This window comes from Mesoplodon densirostris, assembly GCF_025265405.1.
Source record: "Mesoplodon densirostris isolate mMesDen1 chromosome Y unlocalized genomic scaffold, mMesDen1 primary haplotype SUPER_Y_unloc_1, whole genome shotgun sequence".
Classification (NCBI taxonomy): domain Eukaryota; kingdom Metazoa; phylum Chordata; class Mammalia; order Artiodactyla; family Ziphiidae; genus Mesoplodon; species Mesoplodon densirostris.
Genome location: NW_026778236.1, coordinates 4,549,532 through 4,567,793, shown reverse-complemented (window position 1 = coordinate 4,567,793; position 18,262 = coordinate 4,549,532). Strand labels below are relative to the sequence as shown.

Genomic DNA, 18,262 nt, shown 5'->3' with positions numbered 1-18,262 from the left:
AAGGGACTTTTTTTTTTAACCAAGAGACTTTTTGACATTATCCAGACAGAAATAATCTGATACCTTCTTACTAAATAAGGTTAAAAAAAAAGTTCTGCTTCACCCGACACAGCCACATATGTGTAAAGTACCTAGCATGCCTCTGTTACTTACTAGGTGCTCAAAAAATGTTAGTTCTCTCCTTTCTCCATTCCCCCTCATCTCAACCACCCCTCTGCATCATTTAGGTGGGAACACGTAGCTTTCTGTGAGAAAGAGTGTGGCATCTGGTGTTTTGGAGCCTCAGTTTAGTGGAACCATATTTTCCTTGTCTGGTTTTGCCAACAAAACATGTGTCTGTGTGGTTAAGGCACACAGACGGGCCCCGGGCCATTGCAGCCAGAGGCTAACCTCACACTCTATCTTCAGCTTCCAGACAAGCTCTTTACTCCATTTTATAGCTGAATTCCCAGACCTCACTACAAGACCCAGGGGTGTGGCATCTCAAATCTGACTCTATTCTCCAAAAGAAAGTGACAGCTCCCTTGAATTATTTTGGGTTCAGTAATGAGTCTCCACATGTTTCATGAGACAAATCAGGTGCATAATACCATATTAGTCTTACAGGTGTTTAATTATTGGCTTTAGACACAAATTCTAATAGAAATAGAAAGAAGAAAAAAGTGAGACTAATTCCAAAGCTCTCTTGAAATTATCCTTAGTCCCTGCTGACATTCCTTAACTGGCCTTTGGTTTTAATGTCTTCAGCAGAAGAGTTTTGCTAATGCTATGAGGTGTGGCTTTGGCTGCCTTTGTTTTTTTCCAGAGTTAACCTTGCTCTCTGCAAAACATTGCATCCTGGCTTTTGCAAATCTTCACTGAGTTTGGAGAAATTATGCCTTGCCATCCAACCTCTTTCTTGGAACACAATGTGATTGCTGATGGCATACCAGTTGTTCCACTTGACAATGTTTGCTTGTCTCATTTCACTTGAATATTCACTGGTGAGTAAGAACAGAAGTGGAAAGCCTTACTTATCACAATTTATTATATGTTTCATGCCCATGGTAATTACTTTTATAATGCCACTCATGAATAAATTGATCAGATTAGGATGAATCACCTGACTGGCCAACAGCTATTGGAATGATCCTCCATGTGTGACCTGGTGGAATTATTACAAAATGTGGCAGGATAGACCTGCCCAGCCACCGCAGCAGTTGTTCATTTGTAATGCTGCCTTAAGGAGATAAGGAGATGAGAGCAAATTGTTCCAGCAGCTCAGCCTGCCCTGCCAATAGTTCAGAGGAGGAGTTGCCAGTGGGGCTGGAGACCTATGGGAACCTGGAACTTGTTTTCACAGTGGTGTCAGCCATGATGATCGGCCTGCTAATGTTCTCCTTGAGATGCTCTGTGGAGATCTGGAGACTCTGGTCACACATCAGGGGACCCTGGGGCATTGCTGTGCGACTGCTCTGCCAGTTTGGGCTCATGCCTCTTGCTGCCTATCTCCTGGTCATCAGCTTCTCTCTAAAGCCAGTCCAAGCTATGGTTATCCTCATCGTGGGGTGCTGCCCAGGGGGAACCATCTCAAACATTTTCACCTACTGGGTTGATGGAGATATGGATCTCAGGTAAGTTACACAAGGGAAGCTCAGCTGTCTTCCCCTGATAGCACTCTGCCTGGGGTGGGGGTGGGGCGGGGGAACTGACACCTTCGTGTTAAAAACTCTGCCAATCTAGGTAGAGATTCCAGTGAGAAACATGTTACAGAGACTTGTTCATTCCCAGAAGGACTTTTCTTTTCTGAGCTTAGAATTTACTTTGCTGTGATTGTCCTCTGTTCTACTGGCAACTGCTTTTCTGAGTAGAGGGGTTTGGTTAATATGCAACAGTGAAGACAGGTCTTCTTCCTCACCCAATGGCCCTTCCTAGGCATGAACTCATTCTCACCCACACTGATGACTTTAGCAACAGTCCTGTTTGCACAGTCTCCCAGGGCAGAAGCCCAGGAAGCTAAGGATGGTAGCTACTAAGGATAGTAGCTATAGTAGCTAAGGATAGTAGCTAAGGTTGGCAGCTATTGTAGTGGTGGTGGTGGCAGCGGCATAACCAGAATGAGAGCCTCATGGCTCAAATCAGCAAGTGATGCCTGAACACCTACTTTATGAGATCAGTATTGTGGGGAACTGGATAAGGGAGCTTTAGTGGTATGCGATAGATGCATCCTGTTTTAAGTGGCCTATTGAGTTGACTTGGGGAACAACATAAAGACTTATGACTAAAACTGTTCTTTCTTGTTGCTTTGCAGATGTTTAACATTCATTACTAAAATCTCACTCCTTTCATTTAAGCCAGTGACCTTATTTCCAATTATGGTGTAGATAAATACCTCTGGGAAACATTAACCTTTATCATTCATTTACATTTTAATAAGATTGAATTAATCACATGTATTTTGCAGTACTTGTTTTGGTGGGAAAAAAGGGCATTTGAATAAATAGAGGAGTCACAATTGGAGAAAATGACAGGGCTAAAAACAGTGGTCTTTCTAGAATCTTTGCTTACTTCCAAACAAACTCTTTCACATTTTGCCCAGGGGAAGAACTACTTACAAGTTTAAATCTTTGTTCGATCTGTATCTCATTTGGTTGAGATTTATTACACAATGAATGAATGAATCAGAGGTGCTGACTGTGCTGGGAGTTGATGTTACTGACTCAGCTGCAGATATGGGTTTCTAGTTTCCTGCATGTGCTGAATGTTCAGCATATGGAACTTATTTCACCTATTAATTTGAATAGGTTCGTGCCAAGCAGGCCAATAATTGATTTTCATATGGCTATGTTTTTAGTTACCCACTTATCAAAGATTTGAAATGAATCACTTGCATTGCTAATTAAAAAACCTCCCTAATATGCACTGCTAATTCAAATTCAGTAAAGTTGACCACTAACATAATAATTAGGAAATGATAAATATTCTTTACACAAAGTCCACATAACGGTGATAAATTCTAGGGCCTGAAAGTTTTGGGAAAAAAGAAGGAAAGACATTTATTAAGTACCCGGATAGTCAGGGAGGTTATGCTTTCATGTATTTTCTTTGTCTTCTTTCTTGGCTCTCAAAATAACCTTGTAAATGACCTTTTATTATTCTGAATTTTACAGCTGAGAAAATTGTGTGTCAGATTGGTTAAGTATGTTGCCAAATCCTACAAATGGGTATGGCAGAACTCAGATTTAAAGGCACATCTGTTTCTCATCAGTCAGCAATTTAGGTACTTTCTTCAATGCCATTTATTAACACAACTAGATCTTCTGAGTAGGAACATTACTCTTTAAACAGTGTTCTCAAACACTTCTGTTCTGGGAAAGAGAACATTTATTACTTTCATCTCTTATTAGCCAAAATTATAATAAAAACACCAATTAATAGGAAGTCTATAAAAGATAAAGCTCATTTTACTTCCCTTAATTAGCTTTTAACTTTGGTCAAATTATTTAACCTATAAGCCTCATTTGTAAAACAGGGTTAAAATTACCTGTTCCTCACAAGGATGTATTTTAAGGGGGAAAGATATATGCAGAATGCCAGGCACAGAGTAGGTATGTAGTAAATATTAGCTACTTTCCGATTTTTCTTAAAAATTTTGATTTTGAGTCTCACAAACAAAAACAAGCATAAAATTTAAATTCTAAGAAATGAAAATTGAAAATGGGGACTAAATATTAGATTTTCAAAAGCTTATAGATACAAGAGTAATATATCTTAATTCTCAGTAAAAATTGCAAATAGGAAATTCAATATTATCGAGTGAAACAATATCCAAGTTCATTATGTTTTTCTTACTTAATTACCAGCAAAGAAAACTTTTAAGCAAAACTCAGTAGACAGTCATTGATAGAAATTCTGTTTTTCATACTGGAAAAAATCCAACAGCATTTAGTAAAACGCCTTCATTTTACAAATGTGGAAATTTAGATTTAGCGCTCTTGAGATGAGCACTAAATCTAAGTGTGTCTCTCATGCCTTAACTCCGTGCTTCATTCAATCTACTTGCAGTTCTCCATGCATTCACACCAACCAAGGTGTTTCAGAATGAACATGTATGAACCAGTTTCTGCATTCTGAGTATCTGATGCTGACACCAGTCATCCTCCCAGTCACCTGGGCTCATCATCTTAGCAGTCCTGCACCCCCACCCTGTGATTCCCTTCATGCTTCATTTTCTTTAGTCAGTTCTCTGGCTAGTACTGTAGCCCACCCTCTTGATGTCACCCATAGCTATTTCTTCCTATCTGCCTACTGCTATCACCTCAGGTCAGGCACCACAATTTCTTTCTTGGCCAATTGAAGTATCTTCACAATGTTCTCTCTCCCTTCAGTCTTTCCTTCATGGTTTTGTAGTAAGTGGATAAAGCAGGCTCTGGGGTCAGGCTGCCTGTCTTTATATCCTGACTTGGGACCTCTTTTCTGTAACTGCAAATCATAGTACTTCCTGTATGGTGTTGTGAGGAGAAAAGGAACGTTATTATATGTGTAAAGGCTTCTCAACCTGCTAAATTGGGTAGAACCTAAGCTGGGTCTAACCAATTCCTGCAAGTTTATTTACCATTAACCCCTTAAGCACAACTGGTCTTTGGTCAAAATGGGCTATTAACTGTTCTTTTTTTTTTTAAATAGATTTTAGTTTTATTTATTTATTTCGGCTGCACTGGGTCTTAGTTGTGGCATGTGGGATCTTTGTTATGGCAGGTGTGGGATCTAGTTCCCTGACCAAGGATTGAACCCAGGCTCCCTGCATTGGGAGTGCAGAATCTTACACACTGGACCACCAGGGAAGTCCCTATTAACTGTTTTTAAACATACCCAGCACTTTTCCAACTTTCTTTTGCTCATTGTCCTCACAGCCTGCAATGACAAGTGGCCTGATCTGTCTCCTCTAATCATCCTTCAATATAACTGTTCTGGAAAGCAGTTGGCCACATGTATGAAGAGCCTTAAAATTATCCTGCCTGTGGACTGAGCTCTGCTGATATTGGCAGGGCTCTCTCACATGTCCAGGACTGGCTAAATGTAGACTGATCTTGGATGGCCTCAGCTGGGACAACTGGGCTCTCCTCCATGTGTTCTCTCATTCTCTGGCAGGCTAGCCTAGACCTAACCAAATGACAGTGTCTGGGAAGCTTATAAGTTCTCCTGAGGCCTGAGCTTGAAGGCATTTCATATCACTTCCACCACATTCCAGTGGCTAATGCAGATTGCAAGGCAAGCCCAGTTACAAGGACTGGAGAAGTAGATTCTGCCTCTAAATGGGATGAACTGCAAAGTCATAGTGCAGAGGGCATGGAAAAGTGAACGGAAAGGAACTGGGGACATTTTTTTCAATCTACTATACTAAGGATGGACAGAATGCTTGCCTTGGACAGGAGGACATGAAAACTGAGATCTGGCAGTACAGTGTCATAGTTAAGTGCACCAGAAAGTAGATCCATCACTTACTAACTGGGTCATCTCAGCAGGTTATGTAAATTCTCTATGCTTTAGTTTCCTCACTTCTAAAACTTTTACAGGTTATGTAAATTGTCTGTGCTTTAGTTTCCTCACTTCCTTACTTCTATGTAAATTCTCTATGCTTTAGTTTCCTCACTTCTAAATTCTCTGTGCTTTAGTTTCCTCACTTCCTCACTTTAGTTTCCTCACTTCTGGGTTGTTGTAAGGATTGAATGAGTTAATTATATAAAGTGCTTAGAGTCTTACTGGCACAAAATTCTCTATGAGTTATTATTATAGGGGTCAGGCAAAAGAGCACTGTGTCAGGGGTCTGTGTTTTAGTCTCTGCTCAAGAAACCCTGTGCCTTTGAGCAATTTACCTTTCTGGACCTTTGTACTCATTTGTAAAATCATTGGGTTAGACTTTCTGAGGTCCCTTTTTTTTTTCTTTTCTTTTCCATTATGGTTTATTACAGGATATTGAATATAGTTCCCTGTGCCATACAGTACGACCTTATTGTTTATCTATTCTACATATAATACTTTGCATCTGCTAATCCCAAACTCCCAATCTATCCTCCCCTGCCCGCTTGCCCCTTGGCAATCACAAGTCTGTTCTCTATGTCTGTGAGTCTGTTTATTTCGTAGATAAGTTCATTTGTGTCATATGAGGTCCTTTTTTATATTGTGGTAAAATACATATAACATAGCATTTATCATTTTAACATTTTTAAGTGTACAGTTCAGTGGCATTAAATACTTTCACATTGCTGTACAATCATCACCACCATCCATCTCTAGAACTTTTTCATCTTCCCAAATTGAAACTCTGTATCCATTAAACAATAATTCCTCCTTCCTTTCAGGCTCTGGCAACTGCTCTTCTACTTTCTGTTTCTATGAATTTGACTACTTTAGGTATCTCATATTAGTGAAATCATAAAACACTTGTCCTTTTGTGTCTGGCTTATTTCACTTAGCATAATGTCTTCAAAGTGCACCTATATTGTAGCTTGTGTCAGAATTTCCTTTCTTTTTAAGGCTGAATAATAATCCATTGTTATAAGACATTTTGTTTATCCATTCATCCATTGATGGACCCTTGTGTTGTTTCTACATTTTGGCTACTGTAAGTAATGCTGCCATGAACATGGGTGTGCAAATATCAGTTGGAATCATTGCTTTCAATTCTTTTGGGTATAAACCAGAAATGGATCTGAGGCTCTTTTAAGTATTTTGTGACAATAGGAAAAGAAAAGCAAATTATAAAGTCTAAGCATCCCCCCTCCCACCCCAGTTTTTAGTGTTTCTTCTGAAACTATTCAACAGAGATGCCTCTCCTCTGTCCTATAGCACTAAATATGCAATGCTTTCTTGTCATCTATCGGAGGACACTGCAGTAGCTGGGCTACTTTCAGCCTCACTAGGTCTCTGAGCTCCTCCAGGGCTTGTTCCTCTGCATGCTTAGTGCTAGCCTGGTGGTGCCAGGTGCTTGATAGACGAGAGTGAATGACTGAAGGAAAGTTTCTGATTGCCTGTGTGTTACAAAAGCTTCTCTTGAAATGCAATCAGTTTATTGGTACAACTCAGGACAGTTCGCACTGTCTTTAGTTTGATAACTTTTTTTTTTTTTTTTGGCCATACTGTGCGGCTTGCAGGATCTCAGTTCCCCAACCAGGGATTAAACTCTGGCCCCAACACTGAAAGCCTGGAATCCTAACACTAGGCCACCAGGGAACTCTAGTTTGATAACTTTTGATATGTGAGGTCTATTCATCCCTCAGGACATGTTTGTGTCCTCAGCAGCAGAGAAAAACCACTGGTGGTGGTAGAGCCTGAGGGATTCAGTGGCCAATTTTTTTTTTTTTTTTTTTTTTTTTGTGGTACGCGGGCCTCTCACATTTGTGGCCTCTCCCCTTGCGGAGCACAGACTCCGGACGCGCAGGCCCCGCGGCCATGGCTCACGGGCCCAGCCGCTCCCACGAACCCGTGTCCCCTGCATCGGCAGGCGCACTCTCAACCAGTGCACCACCAGGGAAGCCTCAGTGGCCAATTTTGACTTTTGAACTTTAAAGGAGCTCCTGATCCTCAGCAGAAACCCTAAAAATAGGACTTTAGATTCTTCAGGTCTGTCTGATAGGGGCTGGTGGAGAACTGAAGATCATCTTGTGAGACAGAACTTAGACTGAATCCATGTGACTTAGTGTGTTTCTATAATGCTATGCACCTTGTCTATAAAATGAAAATAATACCCACACATAGGGTTATTTTTTAGACGAAAAGAGAAAATGTATGTAATGAGGTCTGATACTTAGCAGGTGGTACTCAATAAATGCTGGTTACTGTTCTTGAGAAGTAGCAGACAGGAGTAACATTTATATTTGGGGGTGGAAAACCTGGCCTTGAATTCTTCTGTAGGACCAAGTCTGTTGATCTGATCTTATAGCATATTCTGTGTCCATCTGACTAGCTAGATAATTTTAAAGTTTTTTTTTCAGTGGGGAAGCAAGTGTGTACTTTCATAATTTTGAGTGTCAGAGTTCCTGAGTTTATTGGTTTCAAACTAAAACAACATGTATATAATTTAAATCCCAATTGCAAAATGGTATACTCATGAACACTACATTTTAATGTAATGCATATATGTATAATTTTCATATTTTAAAGGAGGTTCAGGATTTCTAAGTTTGTCCATACTTGCTGAATCTGTCTCATTATTCTCTGTATTAGTTTGCAGATGGTGATGCCATTCTTCTAAGTGCAAGTGGAATCTTGTTATATTGAAGTTAGATTTTGCCAACAATTTTCCTATATGTGAACAGCCAAGAGACCCAGTTGACCACATCCTCCGTTTATGCTACATTGGAATTTCATGGCAGTAAAACAAAAGGTGTGATTATCCAATGCACTCTGGCACATTCAATGTGTGCTTTTCCAGCTTTATTGGTATCTATAACTGTCAGCAGAGCACCAGGGTCATCTGTTGCCTTCCTTGACCATTACTGTGAATGTTATGGGTATGAAGTTGTATAAAAGATGGAAGTAGTAACCTGTGTAATCAAGGATATAGAATCAGTCTGATATAATCTTACACTTTGCTTCCCACAGTCATGAATCTTACCTTTCTAGTGTTTGAGCCAAAGCCATACAGGAGGAAAATTCTCTGCTAGTTCAACAGAAGTTCAAGATCAAAGTGATGTAATATGGAATTCCTTTCAGGATGTGGTGATATGAAGAGCCAGGAATGTAGCACTATCATAGACTAGGAACTTGGAGAAGCATTCCAGACACACTCTTCATGGATACAGAGGTTTGAGAGCTGTGGCAAGCTGCTTTTCTTCCTTCACCTGCTCTCTAGTTAGGAGGAAGACTTGCTCAAAGTAAACATTAAGATAAGATAAGAATTTTAAATCTCATATGGAGTAAAATATGTGCAAGAACTGCTCAGAAAAGCTTGAAAAGAAAGACTTACGTGGAAGTGTCTGCTCTGTCGTATATAAAAATACACTATGAAAACACCGTAATTAAAAGTCTGGTATTTGCTTAGGAAAAAAATGACATTTTGAACATACTTGAACATATATTTAATGTATAATGAAGCTGGCATTTCAGTTTAGTGGAAAAGTGTTTATCTGGAAAATTTAACACACTTGCCTCTCAATATAGAAGACAATAGATTAGTTTCATACCTTACCCAATATAAAATATAGATTTTAGATAGGTTAAAGATATAAATGTAAAATATAAACCTATGAAAAAGTAAAAAGTGGTGGTAATATTTGAATAACCTCAGGAGAGGGGGGAATGTTTAACAAGACAAGGAACTCAGAAGCCAGGGGAAAAAAATGGACAGATGGACAGATTTGACTATCTCAGAGTTATTTACTATGACAGAAGTCATAAGCATAGTAAAAATATAGAATAAACTTGGCAAAAATATTTGTATTACATTTGATTATATGTACCCTAATTTTAAAGCAGCTCCTACAAGTTGAGAAAATAATCAGACAAGCAAGGCTGTTGAGAGGGGGTATCCAAGAGTTTAGTAAACATAAAAGAAAGCACAACCTTGTAGAGGGTCAGGTGCATAACAAAAGAAGAGTGAGATGCAGTTTTGAATGTTCTCATGAGAATTAAAAGGGATTGATGGCCTCTGGTGTAGGCAAGATTGTGAAATACAGCAAGCTTTTTTGAAAGGAATCGGTAGTATCTATTAAAAGAAAAACACAGACTCTTGACACAGTGATTCCACTTTGGAAAATATATTCTACAGAAAGAAAAGAATTATTTAAAGTGAAATATATGTAAGAATGTTTATTATAACATTATTTATAACGGAAGAAATCTCAATTTTTTCATCATTAATGGAGTGATTGAAGAAATTACGGCATATTTATATTGTACTTGCAGTTCTTTAAAAAATATAAATTTGTTATATCTTTTGTCCTGAAAAATGCCTATGAGATTAAGTGGAGAAATAAACAAAGGCAGCAAAGCTGCAGAGTAAGTTGTATCATGTGATTTTTTAAAAAGAAAGCAACAAAGAATAAGCCTCTATTCCCTGAACAAGCAGCTATGAAACAGGATTGTTCAAATGAAAACAAAGAGGAAAAGGGATATATACAAAGACTTGTGAATTACCTAAGTCTGCTTTTCTGAAGTGGTCACCAATCAGTTTAATATTTGACAGTGCATCTTTGGGCTGGATTCCCAGATGGGCGATTGTTGGGTCAAAGAATTAAGCCCCTCCAGGGCTTGTGCCATTTTGCATTTTCACCAGCAATGACTGAGAGTAGAGAAGGAGTATTTTCAATACCATTGAAGTATAATGGTTACTGCTTTGCTGAGAGTATAAAGATTCATCTGATAGAAAATGTCAAAGTTATCACAGACAGATTATTTTATAGCCAGGGTAATTAGATGGAAACATTGGTGATTCATATTATGAGGAAGAATGATGTTTGACTTGCAGGCCTGATCAAGTGCTGGGGGACATTTGTTGTCTCTGGAGCAGACCTTAGTCCTACGAAGGGTCTCCTTCCCCTTCTTGGTGGTCTGGTAGGTAGTGAGCCTCAGTCTCTCAGCCATTTGCACCATAAACACAGGTTGGGCATATACTATGTGCAAGGCAGTCTGTTGTGAGAAGTTAAACAATGAATATTAAAACATTCCCAGACTCTTGAAGCCTAGTGTTGAAGGGAAAAAACTCTTGCTTTACCCCTGGGTTGTGTTGTATGATGTTCCCTGTGCCTCACCTCATCTGTAGAGCAGCATTAATCGTGTCTATAAACAGTTTGTATATGCTTAAACAGATTGTGTAATTTTCGCAGTGATTTAAAGATAAAGTATATTGTTGGCCCGAAGAATATCTCATTTCCATTTACCTTATTTCCCTTAATTTTACTGATTGATTTTGTTGCTGGTTTTATCAGATAGGGGCAAAATCATATAAGGAAGAAAATCAATTTCTGGTTGTCAGGGGCTGGGGGAAGAAGGTTATGGGGAGGGACTGCTACTGGGGCGGAGCTTCTTTTTGGGGTGATGAAAAGATTCTGGAAATAGAATAGTATAGTCACATATACTAAAATATACTTTAAAGTGAATGAATTTTATCATCTATGAATTATATATCAATAAAGGAGAACTGTATAAGGAAAAATGTGAATCTTATAGTGAGTAGCAGAATGTTTAGGACAAGTAAATCCTCATGAAATATGAGTTAATTGATAGATGGCAAGACCTGCAGGAAGTTTTTTTCTAGACCACAAATACAGTCATCATTTGTTGAATAATAAAATGGGAGGGAGTTTCAAGTAACTTACCCTTCTTAATCTCTAAGAAGTTGTACCCCAGAAGTTGTTTTTATAAGGACTAAATTCTTCACTTCAAACTCTCCGTCTTAAGCATCTACTTTAAGTTTACTTTCAGCATCAGTATGACAACCTGTTCCACAGTGGCTGCCCTGAGAATGATGACATTCTGCCTTTATCTCCACACCTTGTCCTGGAATCTTGAGCAGAATCTCACCATTTCATATCAAAACATAGGTCTGTATTGGGCTTGTGACATGAAATAGTAATAGTAATGGTGATGGTAATAATTATAGCTGTTGTTTACTATGTGTCTCCTTTATACAGAGGTTTTAATATATTATCTAATTTAATTTTCTATATAACCTTACAGTATAGATTCTATTACCAGTTCCATATCCTGCATTTTCAGAATTAGGGAGGTGAAGTAACTCAACCAAGGTCATGCAGCTGGTAAGTGCAGACTAGAATTCTGTCTCATGAATCTGACTGCCAAGTCCAAGCTCTGAACCCCTACAAGTGTTCACTTTTGAAAACAAAGCCATAAAACTTACTTACTAAAAAAACAAATAACTCTTATATAATTCACTAGAAAGCAATTAGACTCATCATGACCCACAGGTTAACTGAATCACAGTGGCTCTAATGAGAACTTAGTTCCCTCAGCTCCACCTTTTACATCACCTGTGAGCCTTGATTTCTTTACTGATCAACATAATGATTCTTATTGAGTATTAAAAGCATATCCACATGTCATAACCACACCCATATCTCTTTCATTATCTCCCTAAACTCTGAGAGCTCTGTGGACTTACTAGGCTTGGAAGAAAAACTTGGTGAGATGATATGTCTATTCTGGTTTGATCAGATTCTTTGCAGAACTGGTAGAAACTATGATTCTTAAACTCCAAAGTGTCAATATGGAGTCTCAAGTAATTACTTGCAGAGCTTACAGCCCATGGCCCATAGTTCAGAACCATGAATAGAGCCATGTCCTGATAACAGCTGAAGCCCATTGAATTTGTAAAGTTTGAGTGAAATTTTAATTTAGAAATCATGATTTTATGTGCAACTTTGTCTCATCACTAAGTTATTACCATATTCTGTTTTAATAATATACTCTAAAAGTCACTTGTTAACAATTAAAGCCCCAAATATGAGCAACTCATATGACTTTGGAGCTAGTATTGCAAGTGAGCAGGTTTGGAAAGTGGCACTGGAAAATGTCAGTGTATGGATCCTATTGGCAAGTAGACTTCTGCTCTGTTGAGCCTGTCTTTATTCACTTATGTTAATTAAAAGATGTATTTCTTTACCTGCCTTTGGGTTACCTGGCTACAGTTGGAAATATGAGAACTTGCTTTGGTTTCTGTAGCAAATGCCGTCTTTGTCTTGTAATAGATACTCTTTATTTTGCGAAGCAAATCACCTGTTGACTTCAAATAGAGAAATAATAGCTATAGTTGTAGAGTGGTAACCCATACATAGCAACCAGAGAATTTTGCAGACATAAAAGGGTCCTCCTTTTTTCTAATCCTTACATTTTCAGTTGTGTCTAAAATTCCATATGATTGTTGAGAAATTCTGAAGAAATGATAGACTGTGTGTGATGGCATTCAGTGGTATCATATACCCTTCAAAGATTGTCTTATAAAGATTTAAAAAATTATTTTGGAGGTGGATGCAGAAATAAAATGCATCTTTCATTAAAGCTTTTATCTAATTGAAATAGACAAATTGTTGAGGACTGGGCAGTCAGGATGAGAGGGGATACCATCTGACAGATTTTTCTTCTCTTCAGGAGTTATCCTTGTGTGCCTGACCATTCCTGTGGCCCTCAGTGTCTATGTGAATTATAGGTGGCCAAAACGATCCAAAATTATTCTTAAGGTAAGCAACTCCATGGGACAGTTAGCATATTTCAGAATCAGAGACTTGACAAATAGACATAGGCAATGACCAGAACAAATGGGCCAGTCAAATACAACCCCAAATCTAGCACTGTTTTCTTTATATGTCCTGCATTTTTTGATCCAACCACCATATTTCCTCCACACTAAGCCTTGCTCCACTCCCACAGGACCCTACACTGAGGCTTATGACACCCTGCAGCCCATGGAACTCATGCTTTAGTGACAGAAAAGCTTAGGCCTGTGTGTGGCCAGAGAGCACCAATTTGTTCACAAGGATTCACACCGGCACTCTCAAGTGAAGGCTGTCCAAGTCTGCATGAAATGGGGCCCAGCGTTTAGGAGTGTGGCTGCTTTCCTGGAACAGCAGGATGAAGGGATGTCTTTTGGAAGCATTCCTGGGGGAGCCTCTAAAGATGGAGTTTGTACACACGAGCAAGGGCTGCTGACCACACGAATAACTGTCAAAATGAAATCATCCAGAACACACTAAGGAGTCTGGCCCTGGGATGATGGGAGATGGAACCCCCTACCTCCTCTTAACTTTACAGGGTTGTCTTTTATCTGCTAGAGAAACAAGCCAATGTCCTTGTTAAATGGCTTTTAAAATGATGTAGCTCGAGAGGAGGCATTCTCAACAATGGTGTCCATCTCCTATAGGGTTTGTCCATTTTTCCAATTATGCATTGTTTTAGATGATACATAGTTTTATTACATATGTCTTTCATGAAGATTTAAAAAATGTTTTTATTTTTACATTTATAAAGAAAGACATTTGGAGCTAATTGGAGGTTCAGCAAATAAATCTCAGTTTATTTTAGTTTGGGATTTATGGTTTGGTTCAGTTTAAGCTCCTGATGTTTGGCTCTACCTGACAAAACATGCCACTCCATTTGTCTGCACGAATAGATGCTGCTTCCCCACCTGGGCACAAGACTGAAAAACACTCGCTATTCCTCCAGTGAGATGGAGAACGGGAGGAAGGGTTGACAAGCAGACAAATCAGTTGAGCACAGGGAGCTGGAGGAAGGCTTAGATGCTGTGCGTTCAGATTGCACATGGTGACTTTACTGTTATTTCAGTAGGAGAAAATTTCCACTGTGGCAGCATGTGGTTATAATTTTGTTTACAAAACAAGGGGAGAGAGTATGATCATGGGAACCTCTTACTTTTCAAGTACTCTATCTTGCATTGCTTTATAAAAAGGGCATCTACCAAAAAAATTATGATTTGGGTGTTTCCATATCCTCTACTAGGCCATCATTGTCAATGGAGAAATCAGATAAATTTTCTGTATGTCTGTAAAGAGTAAATGAAAACCATAGGCAAATTGAAAACCATTTGGCTATTCCTTAGGCGCTGTGACAGAAAATATTTAGTTATATGTATAAACAATCTAGAGCACCTTAGTTAAAACTAGAACACTTTTATCATTATTTTGGGATGTCTTCATTTTCTGTTCCTAGTCCTCTTTTAATTTTAGATCTGATTTATTTTTGGAATCAGTTGCTTTTGGTAAATTTTAAACTTTGAAATCCCTTTCTTGGTAGAAAGTTAAAGGAGGATTTTTACAATCAGAGGCCTTTGTGTGTTCCAGCATCTTTCTGTTAGGCAGAGACCCAGTCTTTCCCTATATTTGAGCAGTAAAAATGATCCCAGAACACATCTATGGTACATTGGGTTGTTTTTATTTTGTTTTGGTTCCCCATGACTGTCTTCTTCCATACCCTGAATTACTTCAAATCAAGGTTGATGCTGAACTGGGTGAATAGTTTACTGTTTACATGATGTGAATGGGAGCTTGCCAACATCTTGATTTTCTCCCAGATATTCTGGGTCTTGCTTCCTCTCTCTCTGATTTAAAACTCAAACCACTGGGAAAATTTTTGGTTGATTTTTTTTTGTTTCTGTTAACAAAAGTAAGAGATAGTCTTCACTTGGGAGAAGATATCAGTATGTTCAGTACTATCTCATTTTACATTAGTATTAGCTCAGGTTTTCTAATGAAGAATGGGTAAATTTCATTTGGAGGAGAGAAGAACAGGGGCCAAAGCAGTAAGAAGTTGTTGGTGTTTGAAGGGGTGGTGGGACGAGAGTGGAGGATGGTCAGGCAGGGCAGATCTCACACAAGAGATTACCAGCACAGAGCCTGTGAGGTTGTGTTAGAGGTGTTGGACGCTTATTATCAGATTTTTCACTTATTTCACAAATTTGTCCTATCCACGAAAAACTCCACTACCCAATCCCTCTGGCAAAATCCTCCCCTTGAAAGGAATAGATTCTGATCATAAAATAAGAAGAGTTAGATTTGTGCAAGTCACTTGACCACTTCGGACCTCAGTGCGGTATTGACATGAGGATATATGTATAGATTGATGGAAAAGAATTGAGACTCTGGAAATAAAGAAAAATATATTTATGGACAATTGATTGTCATCAAATGTGCCAAGAACAGTCAATGGAGAAATAATAATATATTATAATAATAGTACTTTTAATATAGTAATTCATACTTTGGATGAGGTTCAGGCACCTGTACTCTTCTAGGAAAAGAAGTTTCACTATGTTTTGTTTCATGCCTCTCAATTTATTTCAACCTTTTTTTCTTATTATAAATACAACATATGTTCACTGTAGAAATTTTTAAAACTTAGAAAATTCTGAAGAAAAAAAAATTATCTGTAAGCCCATCCAAAAAAAAATGTTCTGATATTTGACAGAACTCTGAGAGAGTTGCACAACTCTAAATATACTAAAACCGCTAGGTTGTGTACTTTAAAAATGGAGAATTTTATGTTTATCTCAATAAAGCTGTTATATAAAAAGCTATTTTAAAGTGTCAAAACTGCTCTTCATGGATTTAGGGAGATTTTCATTGTTATATAAATGTGTGAAACTAGATTCAGCAGAGTTCTTTCATAATTACTCTGCATATACAAAAAATAAAAAACTGCAGCCTGTGATCATTTCAAAATCTTTTTATATTCAGATACTGAGCCTTCATAAGGGTTGACTACCTCAGATTTGCTGCACTCATTGTGGATCACAACTTCTAGATAAGAAGTTTACAGCTATTTTATTTTATTTTATTTTAAGTGAAATTTGAAACTAGCTCTACTGGATTCCTATCAGAAATCCTGCAGAAAGTCAGACATCTTGGCTCTGATCTGCTATAAAAGATGTAAATTTAAGTGACCTTAATTAATTATCCTGTCCTGTGCTCCATCCCTAAGGAATACTCGGTAGTGGGCGTTGGCTTTATTAGACTTCTTGGACCATGCCACTCTCAAAAGAACTGATGTGTTCAGATAATCTGTGTAGGGCTGTGATTCATAATTTAAACTTTGAGTTGTCTCCTGAGGTAACCACAAATTATATTCAACCAAACTTGAGTCCACCAAGTGGGAAAAGGGGTTGGGGAGGAAATAATCTTATTTCTTTTAGCAATTTTTTAATTTGGGTAGTGCTTTTCTGTGTTCCATGTTAAGGCTTTTTTTTTTTTCTTTGACTTGGAATAGTTTTTGGCAGAGCATATTGCTTAGTTAAGTAACATGAAATATGCATTGGAATTATGAAATGCCTCATGAATTTGCCAATCTCTAGAGTGGAACCAAACAGCCTTTGATGTAAAGGCTACCCAGGATTACTGAAAAGTCTTTCCATCTAATGAGATAGTCTGGTAGGTTCCTAGTTCTTTATTTTGGTTCAGTAGAAGTATTTCAAAGTGTCATGTGACCACTTGATTCAGAGTCTGGGTTTGTCCATAATAAATCCGTTTGTCAAATGTAGGAGTTGCAGACTTGCTACTGGCAAGGGCGAAGCAAATGGGTAAGCAAAACTATCCTGATGTGGGAATGTTTTCCTCTAGGAGTTCAGTCTTGATAAAAGTGTCAATACTACTCCTAGGAGGGTTACAGAATCACCTGACAGGACCTGCAAACTACATCTAGGCAATAATGTTGGCATTATTTGAGGTGACAGGGAGGATGCCTACGTTCTGATATATTTGGGTGAGTGGTTGAGCCAGCCAAGGAGAGGTTGGATGATTGAGAAACAAAGCATTCTTGGTTAATATGAAGACTTCATTTGACAACCAAAACTCTTAATAATGTCTTGGACTTTGAGCCACATATTTCCCCTGAAAAGTATGCTTTTTTTTTCCAGCAAAATTTTGTTGGGGTTTATGTTATTGAGGAATGAACTGAGATGAATATGTGGAACTGGTATTTAATGGCATACTATGCTAGAAATCTGAAGACCTGCAGGAGATTTAAAAATTCCAACCCTTGTTGTATCTTTTTTAAGAACATTGTGATATTGTCAAAATGCACATGAATGAAATTTTAACATGTTGTATGATGGGTGGATAAGGCTGTCCATTGTACCATTTCTTTGTTTGAATTCTCAGGCATGGTTTGGCAGTGCAAACACTCTTTAAATTAACAAATTCAATACACAATAAATATATGCATTAAAAAATTGTGGAGTAGGAGTAGATCTAACCATCTGAAAGATCTAATCATTTGAAAGATTAATAATACTGGGTAAACTATGGCAAATCTGATTTTATGAAACAAAAAAAAAAAGTAAAAGTCCCACACGATAGAAACAAAATGAACATAAAAACATTGCAAGAATAGTATTAAATGAAACAATATTCAAATCAGACCAACAAACTTTGAATCAAAGATTTATTTCCAGTTCCCTTTAAAACGGGGCCTAACAGTTAATTTTTTTAAGCATTTTAAAAAAGAAATGGATACTTCCTAAATTTGGCAAAATGTTAAAAAATATATAGCTCTAAGAAGATACCAGGAAATAAATTTTACAAATATAAAATTGCTTTCAAGCTAAGTGGAGAACAACAATTCTGGGAAATTTCACTCATTAACAAAGACGTAATAAACTGTAAATAATGTTATGGACAGCAAAGTGTTAACAGCTTGTTTTAACATAAAACCTCACGAACAAATAGAATTTGTTTTGAGAAAACAGTTAAGTGTTCGACACCGCAAAATTGAGCATAGTTATTCCATCCACTGAAAGGATAACGTAGAAATAAGCGGG

The 18,262-nt window shown here is 37.9% G+C and overlaps 1 protein-coding gene across 1 annotated transcript; it reads left to right on the top strand.

Annotated features, from left to right (window-relative positions):
• The first annotated feature begins 1,205 nt into the window (after positions 1 to 1,205).
• Positions 1,206 to 13,244, top strand: LOC132482986 (sodium-dependent organic anion transporter-like). Its single transcript, XM_060088250.1, has 3 exons — positions 1,206 to 1,613; positions 11,404 to 11,522; positions 13,087 to 13,244. The coding sequence occupies exons 1-3, from the start codon at positions 1,237 to 1,239 to the stop codon at positions 13,242 to 13,244; spliced, it is 654 nt and encodes a 217-aa protein (XP_059944233.1). The 5' UTR covers positions 1,206 to 1,236.
• Positions 13,245 to 18,262: the final 5,018 nt, after the last annotated feature.